Source organism: Brachycentrus maculatus, unplaced genomic scaffold (assembly GCF_059751285.1).
Source record: "Brachycentrus maculatus isolate JH-2025_06_01 unplaced genomic scaffold, ASM5975128v1 h1tg000007l, whole genome shotgun sequence".
Classification (NCBI taxonomy): domain Eukaryota; kingdom Metazoa; phylum Arthropoda; class Insecta; order Trichoptera; family Brachycentridae; genus Brachycentrus; species Brachycentrus maculatus.
Window position 1 is genome coordinate 315,138 of NW_028280762.1, and position 20,693 is coordinate 335,830.

The window sequence follows — 20,693 nt, forward strand, 5'->3', positions numbered from 1 at the left end:
ATATTTATCAAAATTTTACAACTTAATAATTCAAATACATTTAAAAAATCCAAACGCATAAAGACCCCGCTTGACGCTACTTCTGAATTCTTCTTCTAACCTTTATCCGCACTCCATGGTGCATAGGGCACTGCATCATATTGACAAAGTGTTATCTTGATCGTTACTTACATGAAGGCAAGGTGATCACATCTGCGCTAAGGGACCAGTCCAATTAAATAAATATTATAGTGGAAAATCACAGTTTTTTTTCACCCTCCCTGGAAATCGAACCCGGGACCTTCAGCACGGTAGGTAGACATGTTAACCATTACACCATGGAGGTGGATTCAATGGCAGTATTATGATTCCCCAAAACCGTATATAATTTTACTGGTTTAATACTCGCATGCAGTCTTATGGTGCATTTTTTATCGTTACAACAATACAAAAAATGTATTAAGATGATCTCATTTAATGCTGTTTCCTTTTGGAACTTGAACTCATTGAAATTTATCCTTACATTAAGCGGGGTCTTATTATAATTCAGTCAGATCTGCAGAAATACAAAATAAATGAGCAAATTACTGCGGGTTATGAATTGTTAGTGCTATCAACCGTTGAACTAATTAATATTTCATCTTTTTATCGGGCAAAAATTGTATCTTAGGTAAAATTGTCACATTTTTTTCCTAACAGCTTAAGAACCAAAAGAACTACTTAAATGTTATTAAAATAAAAATGAATTTGCGAAATTTTGCAAACCTTTATAAAAATTGAAAATTTTTCTTATTAGTGTGTAGAAAACTTGCTATACTATAGTGTTTCTGCAGATCTGGCACCATTTGTTGAATAAAGTATTTTAAAAGGAAACAAAAAATTACTTATGACGATTATGAATCTCAAAAAAAACTACTTTTGTCAGTGTGTGAAGAATATTATTTTCACAAGACAATAATTTGTAAAACCATCACTACAATTTGTGATTTATGTAATCGTTGTGAAGTACCTATAGAATATATATATATATATATATATATATATATATATATATATATATATATATATATATATATATATATATATATATATATATATATATATATATATATATATATATATATATATATATATATATATATATATATATATATATATATATATATATATATATATATATATATGTATATATATATAAAATTATACATATATATATATATATATATATATATATATATATATATATATATATATATATATATATATAATACAGTTATGTTTTAAAAAAAAGCACAATAGGTTTAACACATTTTAAAAATAAACATTGTTTTATTTTAATGCTGTTTTATTTCAATATCCTTGTAGAAAATTAAATCTTGAATCTTATGATGTTTGATCAATAATTTCAAAAGACATAAAAATTACATTTAACACTAGATTTATATCTATATTTGAAAGTATACTATTCATAAACGTTCATCTCCCAGACAAAAACTGACAGATTAAAATTTTAATTACTGAGTAAACAAAAATGTTAAAACTCAACAAAGATGTCATCACATGGAATGTGTATGTCATATTATGTTAAATGCTACCTGTAAACATGTGTATTTTCAATAATATTATTACACAATATGTAATATACATTTAGTTATACATGACATAGTATAGTACTAGGTCTAGTCAATCAATAAATGGTATTAACGACGTTATTTGTTTTTAAAAAAACAGATAAATTTCAGAAACTTTCCGAGAATTAATGTTCCATTTTCTATAAACATGGCCCTTTTGTTCTCTAGTTGTCCATTTTCTTGTTTTTTCTCTTCTTGCATTCGCTATAAACATGACGGGATAATGATAATCACTTTCGACACCTCTACTCAAGTAATAGAGATTATATTATTTATTGATTCGGCATTAACTTTGTGGAATGACATGTTGATTATTTCTTTCAAAATTAAACACTTGTAATAAACCGCGTAATTTTTCGAAACTATTCGTGTACAGTTAAAATAAAACTCCTTAAGTGGTTTAATACAAGTGTTTGATTAAAAAAAATATAGTTTATGTTTACATTTTTTATTCTATAATATATTTTTGCGTTCATTAAAAAATAGCAATTACCTAAATAAGTTTAATTTTATTTTACATATATATATATATATATATATGTGTAAAATGAAATTAGCATTTCTTGGATTTCTCAAACTTTAAGTAAACCAAATGGCAAATTAATACTGGATTATTCTTTTTTTAAATGTTAGATAATGATGCGGAATGCATCAAAACATGCATCACATAAGATTTTAAGAAATAGCGGAATTTACCAAATAAAACTTAAATTAAAAATGGATGATTCTTCTTATTTTTTTTGGCCTTCATTGAAGATTGAAACTTTAAAGGTTCCAGTCACAAATTTGAATAAGTAATTGATTGAGAGTCTCATTCCTCTATGAGACTGTGTGTGCACCAAAATCATATCTTATATACTTACATAGTTCAGAACTTGAAAGTGCCGTGACAGTTCTCAGGCAGATCTAGTCCCTGATGACATGAAAAGTGCTGTATCCAGGGATTCCTTCTCCTTCCTTGCTTGGCTACAATAGTTAAGAGACTAGAAGGAATGTGTATTTGATTACGCATTTTTATCCATTGTTGCGCGGTATGATCGATAATCCTGAAATTATCCGGAACATTGGTCTGTATGTTCCCGATAGTTACCTAAGACAGCGTCGGCATAGATTGTTTCACATTTTTATACACAGGACCAACCTGCCGATGGTTATGCCTGTAGGAAGAGCTACCGCTATGTTGAACAATATCTCATTGGATATTGATCTGTTCCACGTGTCTGAAGGAGTTTTCCGAAGTGGGATTCTTTTACACCTTTAGCAATAGTTCTTCCATATTTTAGATTTATGTATGTATTTAATGTATACACTTTAAATTTTTTAGTTTGTAATGTATATGTTAATTGAAAATAAATAAAATTAATTGAAATTGAATTGAATTGAATATGGCTGGCTTCTAGTAGGCTACACTTAACATATTTTGTTGTACTGATATTTATTACTGGTGACATAGATTTACTCCATTTTGACACATTTCAGATCAGTGTTTTTTTACCGCTGGCGACGGAATTTGATAATTATGTACATATAGTTATATAAAACTTTAGAGATTGGTATATAATATTCATTTAAAAACATTGGATAATTATTTCGTTTCTGCCTTTAAAATGAGGCCAGTGCAGAAGGTAGGATTACCCTTCCCGTCTTCGACCAGTCGGGTAGAAATACCTTTCCCATTCGAAGTGGATTAAGACCCGTCCAAGCCATTTTCTTCTTACAGTAAATGAAAATGACTAAGATTTTTATTGATATCTCAGCATAGGATGAAGAAGCCAACTGAAATGGTAATATGGGATTCTGTATTTACTGGAGTTACCTGTGGTTGGCTAGTTTAGCTGAACTTTTTATAATACTGTTACATTGCGCAATATTTACCAGTACTACCAATGATTGACAACCACATTACTCATTTTTTGTGTATGTAATTGTGAATAACAAAAAAATGTACACATTTCTCAATACATATAGATAGATATCTCAAGAAGACTTTAATTCTTCAAAAAAGATCGAAGTATTTTTTTTCTTCTTTAACTCCAGTTTTTTTATATTCGTGAAAAACTACATGAGGTGTCAAAATTAATCATATTTTTTTTAAATATTCATATATTAGCATATAGAGGGTGATAAAAAAATTAAGGTCATAATATCATAAATTATACTTTGGAATACTCAGCATAATTCAAATCTATCGTAGTAAAATACGTCATGATAAAAAAAAAATCCCCCAATGGTTGCCTTAAGCACTTTGGAGTTATTAGGCGAAAACATCAATTGCAATTGATTTAATATACTTATGACATAGCCAATATGTTTCGTATGGTGTTGTTAGTCTAGCCATGTATTTTCATGGGGAGAATGAGGGATATCACCACAGCGTGACTTATTCTATTAAACAAAACAAAGATGTTTGAGTGATGTATGCATTTTATTCATAAAATTCAAGCAACGATTCATTGACGGGAATATTTAACATTTATTAAACGGGTATAAAAATTTACAATACTCCAGATAATTTGAAATTTTATTTTACAATAACTTAAAACTCTCAATAATTCACTAGTTTATCATAACTTATATATTAAAGCGCAGGATGTCTATCTTAAAAGCGACCTGGTCATTATTAAAAATAGAATAAATATAACAATTCATTAGCAATTCACTATACATATTAAAATTCCTTACTCGCTTGGCGGATCAATAAAAGCTTTATAAATACATCGCGGACCGAGGAAGCGCTCCGTCCGCCGACTCATGGTCGGGGACCATCGCGGCGTCGGGCACTTCCGCAGGTTTACTTGTAAGAGAGACAACCTCGTATACATAAGAAACTAAACTGTACCCTAATAGGACTAAGTATAATGATTAACTAAAATACAATAAGAGGGAGATAAGAAATAAAACCATCATAATGAAACAAAAATGTTTAGTATTATGCGAAATTATCGTAACAAACAAAATAAACAAAATGGTTACAAATTTTACAAAGTCAGAATTGTGGCGCGATGCGGATTAAGAAAATATATACATCAGGGCGATAACTCGGAGCTCGGCTCTCGGAGAGGGAAATAAAATAGCCGCATCGGCGATACGCAAATATCCCATTCTAAACTCGACAACATAAATTAATTCTGATTTCGCGAGTCAAGTCTAGCGCTTTAAGTATGAGTCCTTTCACCGGAGAACGTTCCGTCTCACAGCTTTCTTTATACGCCGGGGGGCGGGAGCCGCCAGGGCTCCGCCGGGCGTGGAGGGGAAGGCGGAGGAGGGGGCCCCCATGCTGAAGTTGAACTGGGAGTTGCTGGCCGCGGGGGCCGGAGCTCCCGATCCGAAGGAGAACACCGCGCCGCCGCCCACCGGGCCGCCGAACCCCACCCCGGGCGGCGCCGTGGACCCCGACGCCCCGAACTTGAAGGACACATTCTGCGGGGCCTGGCTCTGGGACGCGTCCCCGAAGGGAACGGAGGCCCCGAACACCGGAGTGGGGACGGACGGACTGGAGCCGAACATGCCTGTCCCCGTCTGCGCGGGAGCCGCCGCCCCCATGGCCGAACCGAACACGGAGGGCGCCTGGGAACTGCTGCCGAACATGCCCACTCCTTCCGAGGAACCCTTCACCGGGTTCCCGAACAGGTTCCCGGACGGAGGAGCTACGCTGCCGGATGAAGCGCTGTTACCGAATATGCTACCCGCGTTGAAGGCCGGCGCCGGAGCGTTGGAACCGGAGAACAGGACGCCGGCTCTCTGCGGCTGGGCCGCATCGGCAGTCGGCGTGATAGACCCGAATATAGGCACAGAATTACTAGTTGTGGTGTTGGGCGCACTCGACCCGAACATGGTCGACGGGGCGAGTTGGGAGTTCACGCTCGGCGCGGACCCGAAAATACCGATCGGAGGCGAAGGGAACGACGAAGCCGCGGCGGAAGGAGAAGACTTAAAAAGAGTATTCACAGGCGAGGTAAGATTAGACTCCGAAGGTTTCGAGCCAAAAATGCTTGTCGATGGATTAGTCACAGCAGGGGCGTTGAACAAAGGAACGGATGATTCTGTCTTCGGAGCCGAAGAGGATCCGAAGGAAAAAGTCGGAGCACTCGTAGAAGGATTCTTGAAGGCATTATTCACTAAAGGCGCATTTGATGTCGGAGATGTAAAGCCAAAGAACGGCGCGGCGGGTTGGTCTTTCGGCTTATCTGTAGCGGGAGCGTTAAACTGGAGTCCACCCCCGATGCCCGGAAGGGACGTCTTGCCATTACTAGCTCCCTGAAGAGGTGTAGAAGAAAACATAGAAGGTGTCGGTAGTGCGAATGTAGGTTTAGAAGCTTCGACGGAAGGTTTAGGTTCCTCTGAAGTTGTCTTCGCTCCGAAGGTAAAGAGAGAAGCCGGCTTGACACTACTGGCCGTAGTGGAGGGTGCGAGAGCTGACGACGCGGGCGCGCCAAACTGGAATGCGGTGTTGCCAAACACGGGTTTAGTGGAAGTTTGGGGAACTCCGAAGGAGAATGCCGGGGGGCTTTTGGCAACTGAAGTTACGGGTTGGGTCGACACCGGCGCTTCTTGAGGCTTCGCAGGTTGAATGGGAGACGTCTTTATATCATTTTGCAGTGCGCCAAATGTGTTTTTTGGTTTTTCCTCTTGAGTAGTAGTCTCGCTCGCCAATTTTGGAGTGGAGAATGAGAAAAGGTTCGCTGGTTTTGCCGGTGCAGGTTGCGCCTCTGGTGTTGGCGCCACTGCAGGAGTCGAGGTTTTACTTTCTTCGGGTTTCTTTATTCCGAATGTGAATCCTCCGACTGGCACACTCGGAGTATCTTCCTTCTTAGTCCCGAAAGAGATGCCAGAAACGGGAGTGGCGGCCGGAGGACTCGCCACTTTGTTCTGGGCAGGAGAGCTGCCATTGGAGGCGCCGAACTTGAAGCCTCCAGCAGGAGCCGTATCAGTCTTGGTTCCCGACAATGTAGCGGGGTTTCCAAAGACAAAGCCTCCGACAGGTGCAGTCGTAGTTTCTGTCTTTTTGGTGACCTCCGGGGTGGACTTTTCTTGGGAAGTCGGTTTGGCCGTATCGTTAGCTTTGTCTATGCCGAATTTGAAGGTGTTTTGAGTGCTGCCGAAGTTGAAATTGACGGCAGCCGCCGGAGCGGGTTCGCAGCCCGGCTTGGCTGCCTCGCAACACACGCACTTGTTTCTGTTCTGGTCATTTCTGGTCATGCAGCACGAGCACTCCCACTGCTCCTGTTGCTTCTTGATAAAGCTGGACATGCCGGCGTACGGAGGAGCGCTGATGGCTTTGGGAGCGGGAACGGCGCCCGGTTTGGCGGCCTCGCAACAGATGCACTTGTCCTTGCTCTGGTCGTTCCGGGTCATGCAGCTGGAACACTCCCACTGCTCCTGCTGTTTCTTGATGAAACTCTCCAGCCCGGATATGGGGCTCGGAGGCAACGGCAAATCCGACTTGACTTTCTTAATATTAGGATTCAATATCTCGTCGTAGCCGTCTTTCATTTTCGGGGAATCGTTTTTGGTAAGAGAGTGTTTCCCGAATATATTGGACGATTTCAAGTCGCCGTTGACTAAAGGACTCTTTTCCGTATCTTTAGTTTTGGATTCGTTGCCGTTCCACTGTTCCGATGGCCGTTTCACGCTCGATTTTGGACTATGTTCCGCGTCTCCGCTTTTGAAGTTGACGAGAGGTATATTATCGGGTTTATTTGACTTGTTTGAATGATTGTCAGGGTAAATATGACTAATATCGGCACCGGGTGAGCTTTTCTCCGGGGAGCTGGAGACGCCCGACTTGAGTCGCCGCATGTAGTCGGGACTGAAGATGTCGAGGGGCTCGCTGAACTGGAACTTCCCGGTGGCTCGAGCGTTGCCGGTCTCGGCTATGGACACGGGGGACGTGAACTTGAAATTGGACACGACGCTAGCGCCGGGCTGCTTCTCCGAGGCGTGCTTGTCGGGAAGGAAGGGCTTGGAGCCGCCGACCGGGGTCTTGAAGGGCTCCATCACGAAGGTGGGCAGCCCCGTCATGTTGAGAGAGATGTTGGGCAGATTAACGGGCAGAGCCATCTCCTCCTCGTCCACTCTGGCCCGGCTGCTAATCCTTGTCTTAATTTTGTTCTTATAAGTCTTGTTGTCTGCGTTGGATCTCAGCGAATAAGATTCCGGTTTGTAAGGCAGGGAACTGCTCATGGAGGCCATTATGGCGGCTTGCGCATTTCCGCTCGAAAGGTTATGTTTTTTGATTTTCATAAGAGTAGCCATGCTCGGTATTTGCAGCTCCCGGAATCGGTTCGCCTTGCTCGTGTTCGGCGTTGGAGATTCGTCATACAGTGATTTTCTAGAAATGTCGAATATTGATGTATTATTTAATGTCTTCTTTTGGGCGCTGAACGTAGGCCTGTTGTTGATGGGAACGCGTTTGGCGTCGGATATCGGCGACGAGTACTGCTCCAGGAGATCCAATATGCGCCGAGACGTCTGACTCATGTTGGATTCTGGCGTGCTCGGGGTTACCTTGATGTCAGTTTTCTTTCGGTCGTAAAATTTGGACTTGGCGTATTGGTTGACGGGCGAAGAACTACTGCAGGCACCCGCTCCGCCGTACATCGTCGGCCCTGTGTAGAATGCCGAATATAATAATGCCGGATTGAATGCTGGTTTTCTGACACTAGTTGACGGAATGTTACGTTCCGTGTTCTGAGGTGTCGTATGCTCCCGATCGCCTTCATTGTCAATTTTAGCCTTCTTTGCCGCCGTTTTGCTAAACAGACTTCTGGGCGAAGACATTTTCACTGTGTAGAATATATTTCACAAACTTAAATTTGATTCACAGAGCCCCCGAGCCAAAGTAAACCCAAATAATCTCCCAAGTTTCAAACTATGTTCCACGCTCTAACCGCTGTCAAAATAGCGTGTTCGAATATGTAACCATTTTTTTGGTAATATTGGTCAGTTTGACAATATTCCATTACGCGGCAAGAGTAACATTTCTTATTCACTTCACATTCACTAATAACCTACGAATTCATCGATTAGAAGGATAAAAAATTAGAAAAACGTGAAAATGACGCGCCAATAACCACACGCAAGGCGAGCGTTTTTCTACCAAGGCCGCGAAATCAGAGGTATCAACATAACAAACATTAATATTCAGAATCATAAAGTATAAGTGAAATATTAAGTAGGTACTTATTAGAGCGGGGAAGGTTGTAACAAATATGTTAATAATTTGATCAATTTCTATTAGTAGAAATATAAATGTAATAATTTGAATAGTCTAATCTTAAATCAAAGTATTGTAAAGTCCATATTCAAAACCAAAACATACTTTACGTATTTATTTCGACTCTTATTTGAACTTTGTTTAGACTGTCTAAATTGAATTATATCGACTCCATCATTTGCTTCTAAGTTATTTTGTTTTCTGTCACCTCATTTATGATATTCCAATTCGGTACTACGTCCCCTAGTTTCAAAAGAGCCGATAAAAAATTAACCATAGTAGATAACTTAGGTGATGGAAGATTATTAACTCAAAAACCAAGGTTGATAAACCCTTTGAAGATTTAATAATAATATTAATAATAAATTTAGATAACTTATATAGCGCCATTTTCGTAAAATAATACCTCAAGGGCGCTTCGCTTGTGAATGAATTGGGGAAAATATTATGGAGGAAATGATTTAGCAAACAAATATGTTTTTAGTCTTTTTCTAAAGATCATCACACTCTCACTATTTCTAACCATTGGTGGAAGAGCATTCCACGCCGTCGGTCCTGCAACAGCAAAGGCACGCTCGCCAAATTTAGTGCGTTGGTTGCGAGCTGGTAAGATCACTTGCCAATTGCAGATGTTGTAGCCGATCAAAGCGTGAGACGTCTATCAACCAATTCATCTGGAATACACAGCTCCTTAAGATACTCTGGAGCCATATTGTATATTGATTTATACATGAGTAGGCAGAGTTTATACTCAACCCTTTCGGGAAAGCGTAACCAGTGGAGTTTGTGAAGTAGTGGGGTGATGTGACTGAATTTAGAAATTCCAAAAATTAGTCTTGCTGCTGCGTTTAACATTGATTGCAGTCGAGTCATTTTATTGTTTGGTAGACCCGTGTATATACCGTTACAATAATCGACTCTAGATATTACAAACGCATTTATTAATTGACGGGCAGCATCAACTGGCAGATTCTTGCGAATGCTTTTAATTTGCCTTAGCTGATAAAAACATGTACTTGTTGTTTTGCTGATTTGAGTCTCAAGGGAGAGATAAGAATCTAAGAACACATTATACATATCTGCACATTGTCTAGGTAACTTAATCTCCTCTTCTTGGTAGCAGTTGTGATTATAGGTTGCTGCGTCGCTTTATTATCACAGTCTTCATATAATCAAACTAGCACTGTATGTGAGATTAAGTGGCTCGATGGGTTTCCGCACAAAAATATTTCAATTTTATTTTCCCTATGTTCCCTACATAATGTTATCTCTGTGAAACACCCATAACCTAGTATTTTGTGAAAATAACGGTAAAAAAATTATAAAAATTATTACTTTTATTGTTGTCGAGGTCATTCCGCCAAAATAGCATACTAAGCAGGGCTTTTTTTTCTCTCCATGTAACGCGGCGGAATGGCGTTCCAGCACCTTTTTCACAGATCATTTTTTTTTAAATTATCAAAATGAATTAGACGAAACAATGTTTGCGCTTTGGTAATTACAATCCATATTTACATAATTCGTCGAAATGATAAAATATGATATATAAATGATACTGGAATATTTTTTTTTTAGTAAAATAGCTTGACATGCAGTGAGTTTCGGGACCTTTCTTGTTTAAAAAAAAGCACTGGTAGTAAGTAATGTAATTGTTTAGTGAATATTTTACAAGATTTTATGTAAATGTCATGCTCGTTGTACAGCGCGCGTTTGACCGCGTTAAAGTAGTGGGGGGGGGGTCCTTATAAAAGCTAGAGAGATGGCAAGCGAATGTGCCCTTTTCCACTATGACGTGATTGGTCAGCCTCCTGCCGCTCACTATTGGTCGAGCATAGCGACACACAAATGACATACAGGTATAAATAGGGGTCCTTAATATGTAAATCAATAGTATTCTACCAGCCTCTGCGTGTATTAGAATTTGTTCCTACGCTTCATCTTGAGACTTTCGCTAGTCCCCTGGATTTTGATTTGGATTTGAACACCCCACGGACCTCAGACCACCGCAATTTCAAAAAGTGTTACCAGTAACAGCTCTTTTCAAAGCTCTGAGCGCACTACCTTAGAGCTGACTTTCTCTTTAGATTTAAGACCCGAAGACCAGAGTGAATGCCGAGTGACAGCCCAGTGACCAATCCCCCAACCGAAAGAGGTTGGTTCCAATTCATTTGTAGACAAAGAGATACCCTGAAGACATGTGTTATTCAAAAGTAAAGGAACATAGTAAAAATTATGATAATGTAGACTGTTTTCAACAAGAAAAATTAAGTCTTCGCGGTAAATATTTTTATTATGAGCAGAAAGGTACAAAATAAACAAAACAAATATTTAAAAAATATATATTTGATAAATAATTAATATGATTTCGACATGAGTATTTAAAAAATATTAAAATTATATAAATAGTATAAAAAATACACTATTATTCAAGTATATGCATAAGTTAGCAAGATGTCAAAGTAACAGGGTATATTGAAATAATTTTTCACTTCAAAATAATAATATCAACTAAAGCCGAGGTAGTAACTTCATAAGTAGGTCATCTCGTTTAAGGTTTTGATGCAATATCATTTTTTAAACCTTTATTATTCAGTTTCATCAAAAATAATCTAATTTGCTCATCATTTCCATTTTTATCAGCATGAGATCTGGCTTCAGATAAAAGAGATCCGTTTTCGGTCGATTTCTCATTTAGATGCACTCTTCCTCTGTTATACAGAAAACTAAAATAATAATTATGATCAATTAGCAGTTCAAATATAAAAGAGGTAATAACTAACCCACCCTGCCCATAGTGGGAAACTTTATGTCTCCTTGTAGTCCTTAAAAAATATGAATATCTCACTATCTGCTCATAAAATACAACTTATCTTCTTTCTTGAGAACAAATTAATTGAAAAGGTACTCAACATAATATCAATCAATCAAACCCTTACCCGCACCCCAATGGTGCATAGGGCACTGCATCATATAAATGCAATGTTATCTTGATTATTAACACATGAAGGAAAGGTGATCAGCCCTCTGCTTCAGGTACCAGTCCAGGGTGATATTGAATAAATATTTGAGTGAAAAAATCATCTATATTTATTTGATCCCCCCCTGGGAATCGAACCCGGGACCTCCAGAACGGTAGCCGAGCGTGCTGACCATTACACTACGGAGGTGGACTAAAACAACATAATATACATGAAAAAAATAAAATGTTAATCACAAATATATTGTCAATAAAATACCGATAAAACCTTTTGCAGTTTTTTTTTTTAACAAATTTTATTTAGTTTCAAGGATGAGTTATTCACAACAATATGAAGATTAAAAGCAAGTAGAATCGCAGTGTCTAAGGTTCAGAGAGATATTAGAAAAAGGAAAATCTGAGAAATAATCTTGAACAAATATGCCGAATTTACAGCTGAAAATAATTTTGAATCTGTGGTCATCTGACAAAATTGTGTGATTTGTACAAGGTAAGTTTCTTGAGAAGACATTTTCTACTATAGGATGAATTGAGATATAAACATTTTTAGAATATACATACATAAATTTACTTATATTCTAAATTTTTTTGTTGATAATGAATATATTTATAGGGTTCTTAAATTCCCCATTCGGCCATTGCAATAGATTTGACAGGCACCCAGAAAAATGGTGTAAAATCAATGCCGATTATATCACTGAACATAATCATCTTAATTTATAACTAAAAAAAGTCAAATAAAGCACCATAGTTAAATATTAAAGGATGATATTAAAAAAAAATACCTTATAAAAATAAATTGAGCTATTCCAAAAATTATAGTAAATGTAACACAATACATTGCTATGGTTGAATTGCTGACTTTATTTGCTCCTCTAATTCCATAGTACGGTTTGGATGCATAATATGAGTCCTGAGATTGATCTCTATTTGAAAACATACTCGGATCCTTCCAGCCCCTGCAATTATTTGTTAAAAAGTAGTAAAGTACTTAATGTTTGCAAACATATTTAAAGCATAATGCCAAAATGCACAACAATGAAAGATTTTTAGGAAAACTTTTAAATTATTTTATTATTAAACTTATCTGAAACAAAATTAAAAATAAATAAAATCATGTTAATTTTTTTTGTGTGTTTTTTTAGTGTGTCCAAATAAAAGAGTTTCTGCTTAATAAAAAGCTTTCTAATCTCCCCATAGATGTCTCTAGTGAAATTCTAGTGAATTCAAGCACTATGTTTTGAATTCTAATAATATATTTCGAAGTTACAAGAATTTGAGTAGTATGGTTTTCAATCATGGGTAGAATTGGTAAATGTTACACGTGTGTAAAGTGATCACTTAAATTAGCCTATGGCGATCGTAAGCACTGTAAACCACCAGACTTCCATATTCATTCTAATCTATGAGATGTCAAAAAATGATTTTATTTCATCAAACATATTTTCAGCTTATCCAAATATTTGCACACAAATACAAGATAAAAGTTTTTTTGATTAATTTTAATTGAATTTTTACTTGGTAAATTTCATTATTTCTTAAAATCTATTGTGACTGGTGTTTCGATAGATTTTAAGAAATAGTGGTATTTACCAAGTAAAACGTAAATAAAAAATGAATAGAAATTACCACAAAGTTACTGACGAATCAGTTAATGAAACTAAATATAAGCTCAAAGAGATTGTTATCAAGATATTACGGGTATTTCTCAAAAACAAATCTTTATCTCTAATATATTTATTAGATATAAGAGATGAAGATTTGTTCTCGAGAAGAGAATATGGAAATCTGGACAATCATTGCACTTATGGGCTGTCTTGTGAATGGTCCTAATTACATGAAGCCATACATATCGCTCACTCCTTTCAACAACGTCATTTATCAAAAATCGTCAATTTTCAGCTGTGCATATTTTCGGGATGCCCAGGAAATGTACTATATCCCGGCAAAAGCGGCATATTTTTAACTTAATATTTACCCGCTGCAGGGCAAAAAGTGATGTTTTTGCATTTTGATGAAAAGGAACAGTTTAATTTTTTTTTTTAGTACACAAAATATTTTTCAAATGGAGAAAAAACATTCAGGTTTTACCTAAAAAGATCTGTTGCACAGTAAAAAGTTTAATAAATGGCTTGATATTTATTTTTAATACATTTTATTATATTTTTAAACTTTAAAAACGATCTCCTGAAAAATGTTTTTTCGTTGATATCGCTCACTCCTTTCAAGAACGTCATAAATCAAAATACTTGATTTTTTAGGAGAACGTTTTTAAAGTTAAAAAATATAATACAATGTATTAAAAATAAATATCAAGCCACTTACTGAACTTTTTACTGTGCAACAGAACTTTTTAGGTAAAACCTGAAGGTTTTTTCTCCATTTGAAAAATATTTAGTATATTTAAAAAAATTATTTTACAATACCTTTTCTTCAAAATGCAAAAACAATACTTTCTGCCCTGAAGCGGGTAAATATTAAGTTAAAAATATGCCGCCTTTGTTAGGGTATAGTATATTTTCTGGGCATTCCGAAAACATGCACAACTGAAAATTGACAATTTTTGATTTATGACGTTCTTGAAAGGAGTGAGCGATATATGACGTTGTTGAAAGGAGTGAGCGATATGTTACAAGACCAAAGCAGACATGGTCGATCATGAGGGATGATTAACGTTAGTTACACAATGTATGTATATAGTGATACAGCCAACGAAAGGTATAGAGCTCTGTAAATGCCCAGACCTATGTATTTGTATTAAAAAAAGGTTCGTTATAATTGTTCATATATATATGTACTATCAATGATTAAGGAAACACTTGTTTTTATACCATTTGAGTTTTATTAAAGACTACTAGTTTCGTAAGCTAAACATCCATCGTCAGGTCTGAATAATAACTAAAATATAAAATTGTTTTATAAATAAGGAGAGGGGAAAGTTAGGGGGAGGGGTTAGTCAAGGGGAGGAGTTTGAAAACAATGGAAAAATGGAAGGCAAAGGTGAAGAATTTTGAAACAATATATTGCTTAGTAAATTATTATTAAAATTAAGGTTTTTTTGGATTTCTAAATTATCCAAATAATTCATAATTTTGCCTTTATGTGGAACAAGGTGTAATAATTTTAATTTATGAGAGTGGAATGAGTGATTTGTATCTATTACGTGATTTGCAAATTCCGAAAAATAATTACTAGCAAGACCGCTACGATGTTCTTTGATTCAAAATAAAAATAATAAAAAATAATTTTAATAAAAACAAGTGTTACCTTAATCATTGTAACATGTCTTACCACAAAGTTAATGCCGAAAAAATAAATAAAATATGTACATATCAGTAAACATGTAGTACATAGATTTTTATGGTCATGGTAAATTAACTAACCATCACGCCAGTTTCCGCAGGGGTAGACATAGAAGATAAAATTACACATCACTCTATCTTTGCAAATATTCTTCGCCTCTTCTACATTAATGCATCTGCTCATATATACCCGCTGATCATTTTGACTCCTGACCCGATCGCTTTCGAGTATTTGACATGCCAAATTTTCCTCGGTCTTCCTCTGCTCCTATTTCCAACAGGATACACCTCACAAATTCATTTTACCATTCCATCCTCACTTATTCGTTCCACATGTCTAAATCACCTTTTTTAATTTGATCGATAATGCTTATCTTAGCTTTGCATTCTTTCCTAATTTCACCATTCGAACATCCGTCATACATGGTTTTACCACATATTTGTCTGAGGGATTACATTTCAACTGCATTCAGTGTACTTTCATTCTTCTTTTGCCAACTCCATGCTTCCATCCATACATTAGGGTTGGAACCAGGACTCTGTTGTGTACTGCCAGTTTAGCTTTCGCTGTCACTGTAAATTGAAGACATATTTTACAGGTCAGCCCGTGGAAACTTAATACTTCCATCATCAAAGGTCGATAGTCTTAAAAATTTTGTACCATAGAATTCTGAAGATGAATAAAATAAAAAAAAATACATGTAACGTAATAAATTATCATGTCCATTATGAATTAACTAAAATCTAAGTTATGTTAGTACGTATGTAATCACTCAATGAGATTTTTGTTTGCCATTTTAAAAACGTATTCGTCTAGGTACAAAATCACGGTGAAGTAACAGTTGAAAAAACTGTAGTTTATTAAAAAAACACAAAAATTAAAAACTATGACAATTCTTTCACAATGTTATGAAGATCAAATGGGCTGAGGGTCCTTATATAGCTATACAATAGTTTATATAGCTATAAAATAGTTTGAAAATGTCATAACAAGGCGAAACAATTGTCACGAATTTAATTATTATGTGTTTTTAATAATAAAATACAATTTAGTAGACTCTAAACAAAAAAGTGTTTGATTTTAATATTTAATAAATAAATTAAGATGGAGTTCTACAAATTGAATGCCAGATCTATAAATGCTTTATAAAAAATGTCTGACCACAAAGTTGATGTAATTTATATTTGAAGCACTAACTCTGATTTTCCATTTTACAATTAAAATTTGAAAACTTTGTTTTAAAATCACACACACATAAAGTGATTTTAAAACGAAGTAACATTTTAATTATACAAAGTTAATGCTTTAAATATTGACAAAACAAATTACTTACTTATGGGCAGGATAAGAAGACGATCTAGGAGTGTAATGCATTTCCGTATGTGTCCTGCCTAAACCCAAATCATAATTTGCTCTACTGCGAGGTTTACTTAAGGTATTATAGGCTTCTACTATCCGAACATAATTCGAGTGTGAATCTGTGTGATTGCTTTTATCAGGATGATACTGCAAATAAAATAAATTTACATTAACTTGTCAATCATCAAGAATAAATTGATTATTAAAATGGAACCTTTTAAGGTAGGGACTGACCGTAGCATTTCGTTGTTATGTAGCTTCGTAATGTCGCTTGCAGCGTGAGCTCTGACTATGGATGGAGCGCTCGGCTAGCTGTACTGACTATACGAATGCTCGCATCGTAACGTGTTACGTTACGACAAAATGGGCTCGGTCAGTCCCCACCTTTAGAATATACGGTATGTTGAATAATTTAGAATGATAATTTCTGAGGTAACACAAAGAGCAATGGAGAGAAGGATGCTAAATATATCCCTTAGGAAAGGAAAAACTAATGCTTGGATAAGGGAAAAGACCAAGGTAACCGATGTGGCTCAAAGAATCGCGGAACAAAAGTGGAACTGGGCAGGTCATGTGGTACGTATGTCTGAGGATAGATGGACAAAAAAGGTATTTGACTGGAGGTCTAGAACCTTTTGTTTTTGATTTGTCTTTCCACTGTTCCGTGTCTGTCTGCTGTGCTGGTCGGGGCTGTGGGCGTCTTTGTACCGGCCAACGTGGAGTCGGAATCAGATATAGCTGACTAATTGAACTAAACACTAATCCCTTTCACTGCCTACACTGGGGTACTTCTAGAAAATTTAGTGATGGACTTTCAAACTTGTATTTATTTAGATTGGCAGTGACAGGTATATTGGAAAAGCTTATAAATATAAATTCACAGTTAAATCGGGATACAAATATTGTTTTACATTTTCAATAAATTTCGCAACTTAGTTAAAAAAAAAAATTGCTTAGCAAGAGCAGATCTGTCAGGAAGCCTAGATGCTTCTGTATCAGATCTGGACATGCGGTGGGACAGCTTTCAATGGAGGTTTAGAACAGTATGCAGGAGCGTGGGTAGGCCCCAGACAAGATGGTCTGATGACATTAAGAAAGTTGCGGACCTGCACTGGAAGAGAGATGCGTCCAACAGACAACCGTGGAAGTCCAAGAGGGAGGGCTTTGTTTAATACTGGACACAAGAAGAAGGATGAAGCAAGTAAGTAGTGAAGTATTTCTGAGAATATATTAAAAATTCTAAAAACATCTTACAAGCACTACATTCTGGAATTATCATTTTTTTTTCGGAAATGGAAATTGTGTGTGTTATGTTACTAGAATTTTCTCGTAGATTATCCTGAGAAATCTAAAAAATAAAAACAAAACATCCATATCACTTTTGAGTTTATTGATGTTAACACTACTGCTGTTCTCATCAACAGGTGAAAATACAAACTATATTTATTGTACTGGCCGTGTCTATTTATTTTCAATTAAAAATCTTTTATCTCATATATTTCATCAGAATATAAATGTTCCAGATTTAAAAAAAAACCACTGATAGGCAGACAGTATTAAAATTGTTTTTTTTTTATTATTCATAAAAAATGTATACAAGATATTACAAAAAAATTCAATTGGTTTGATGTACATATACGATGATTTATAACGACCGGAAAAAGTTCGATATCTAAATTTACTCACTTCTTTTGACATATTAATAAACGCCGTTTTTATTTCCTTGGGCGTACAGTTACGCTTTAGTTTTAATACCTCATAATGGTTTTTGGACATATATCTGGAAATGAATAGTTATTAAGGTTGTTTTTAATGCCAGCACATGAAAAATATCGTCATATTGTTAAGTAATTAATTGTCACCTTATATTGATTTTCTTTACGAGCTTTTGATATTTATATAAGAATTTAGTGGATAGCATAGCTGTCTTTACTATTTTTTTTTACAAAAATTTATAGTTATATCGATATATTTTTATTTACATTTATTATGACATTATTTACATAACAATGACATTTGACAGCTGTTTTCACAGATAGAGAATATGTAATCATTTGTTGCCATTGATGTGCAAATTAATGCCAGTTGATAAAAATACAAACGCTTAGAAATTATAATTACGGGAGATTATAGGTAGGTACTCAGAATAATTTATGAAATCCACTTTCGCGATTTACGGAATGCTAAAAATGACTATGTAGTTTCATGCTTCAACATTTTTCCTACACTTTGTTTTCCAAGAAATAGAGTTTTTCGAACTCTATAAAGGAAAAGCATAAATTTATTTCGTGAAATGTATTAGGAATACTATACTGGCGATTACCAATTGAGTATATTAAAAAAATTTAAGTTCTATAGCAGATAATAAATACTACACCATATTTAGGTATTGTTCATTAACTATAGTAAAATTATACATACTAATGTTCATTACCATTATTTTTTGTACTTATTACGTAACTTCTCTGATCATAGGTTTTATTCTGATGTTCCAATGTCTCCTCTTATTAGGGAATATCATTATCAGACATTGTTGTCACTTTTCGATCACGAATTCTCAAGAACCACAGAATGAGAAGCAGTAACTTAGTTATGCGAATGCGATTATAACTATAATTATAATCGATATATTCTGCCTGATATAGATGCATTGTAAACCTGAACCTTTCAGCATCCATTATTGCTTATAGAAAAGCTACTTGAATATGAGACCTAGTCTACTTACTGCAAGAAATTAGAGAGTTTTCATTATTACATCAAATATTAACAAGATATTTGAAAACAGACATTAATATTTTTGTACAATCCTCTCCTATATATATTTTTTTATTTCTTAACATAGACTGGCAATAAGTTTCGATATTTAGGTGATATTTGTTCAAAATCAGCAAAACTAAATAAATAATTTAGAGTGCTGTTTATTTTCCAATATCCTCATACTTATTAAGTTTTCAGTAATTTTTTAGATTTTGGGTAAAAATAAATAAATTATACACAACAAATGTATTTGCTTTATTAAATGTTATAAATAATTTCAATTTTAACAAAAAGGAATTTAATATACACTTGCAAAATCCTAAAGAAAAATAGGTGTAACATATAAAATACCACACGGAAGAAAAATTATCTACATATGTGTATGGGTATTCAGTAAAACAATGTATGCATGGAATATAAAAAAAAAATTATAATGAAATAATGTAAATTAATTTATTCCGCATGATACCTCAGTAATGATATTGCTTTTTTTATAGTCTTAATATATTTACAGACCAATCATTGAACAGTTAGTTTTTTCATTTTCGTACATCCAAGATACTCTTATGTCTAATCTCAAACAATATGAAAACTAGTATAAATAGATGAAGGAAAAAAAAACATTGAAACCGTTACAATATGGAAGAGTTATAAATTCTATCAAAGATTATTGCATTTTGTTTGATGTTATGTTTTAGTAAATAAACTAAATTATTTAGTAAATAAATTAAGGAAATGTGATTTTTTGACATTGTCATGAACGTTCTAATTATCCCGAAATATTTTTCATAAATATGTAAATGTACATAAAAATTGTTTTTGGTTGGTTGGAAGATAATGCTTCACCATAAGGCCACTAATGTACAATAAGTACAAGCAAATTTCAAACATAAAACTAAATTTTAAAGATTCGTTACCTGTATAAATAAATTAAAGAGAAAATGTATATAACTTCACCCTAGCTCACTGCACAAAACATAAATAAAACAAATTCTTAAATTGGTTCTATTAAATTCCTGGAGTATGGATGAGGTGATGCGGTCACACTTATTTTAAATTCAAAATAGGAATTCTAGCGACATCTCTGGACTTCTTCAGTTTTCTTAGCCTCCTCAGATTTCCTCTGTGTGACATACTTCAGTTTAAATTTTAAACAAATTCCTTCTCATTTTGCCAAATTTATGGTTGAAAAAGAAATATGCTATCAGTTTTATTCACAATACTGGTTAATTTTATATTTAATTGTGAATATACAAAAAAGCTTTAATAAAATCAGAATAGCGGTAAATTTTTTATTGTAAATAAGGTTTTCAAGAAAATAAAATAGTTTGAAAAGATGTCCTTTTGTCTTGATTCCATACTTATGAAAAAATAAAAAAATACTTCGTAATTTAAAACTATTTAAGTGTTAAATTAGGTTAACCTCTCCATGCGTATCGCCTAAATTGTGAGGCCATAAAATACCAGGTCA

The 20,693-nt window shown here is 34.9% G+C and overlaps 2 protein-coding genes across 3 annotated transcripts; both read right to left on the minus strand.

Annotated features, from left to right (window-relative positions):
- Nucleotides 1–4,022: 4,022 nt before the first annotated feature.
- Nucleotides 4,023–8,718, minus strand: LOC148313586 (uncharacterized). Its single transcript, XM_088259938.1, has one exon. The coding sequence runs from the start codon at nucleotides 8,388–8,390 to the stop codon at nucleotides 4,782–4,784; it is 3,609 nt and encodes a 1,202-aa protein (XP_088116064.1). The 5' UTR covers nucleotides 8,391–8,718; the 3' UTR covers nucleotides 4,023–4,781.
- A 2,433-nt stretch (nucleotides 8,719–11,151) lies between these two features.
- On the minus strand, nucleotides 11,152–18,515 carry LOC148313587 (dnaJ-like protein 60). 2 transcript variants are annotated; one of them, XM_088260502.1, is made up of 5 exons: nucleotides 18,328–18,515; nucleotides 18,152–18,245; nucleotides 16,440–16,612; nucleotides 12,589–12,762; nucleotides 11,152–11,549 (listed from the first exon to the last, which is right to left on the minus strand). In XM_088260502.1, the coding sequence occupies exons 1-5, from the start codon at nucleotides 18,384–18,386 to the stop codon at nucleotides 11,375–11,377; spliced, it is 675 nt and encodes a 224-aa protein (XP_088116628.1). In that variant the 5' UTR covers nucleotides 18,387–18,515; the 3' UTR covers nucleotides 11,152–11,374. The 2 variants fall into 2 exon arrangements, with proteins under 2 accessions (XP_088116628.1, XP_088116637.1); XM_088260511.1 differs by lacking the exon at nucleotides 12,589–12,762.
- Nucleotides 18,516–20,693: the final 2,178 nt, after the last annotated feature.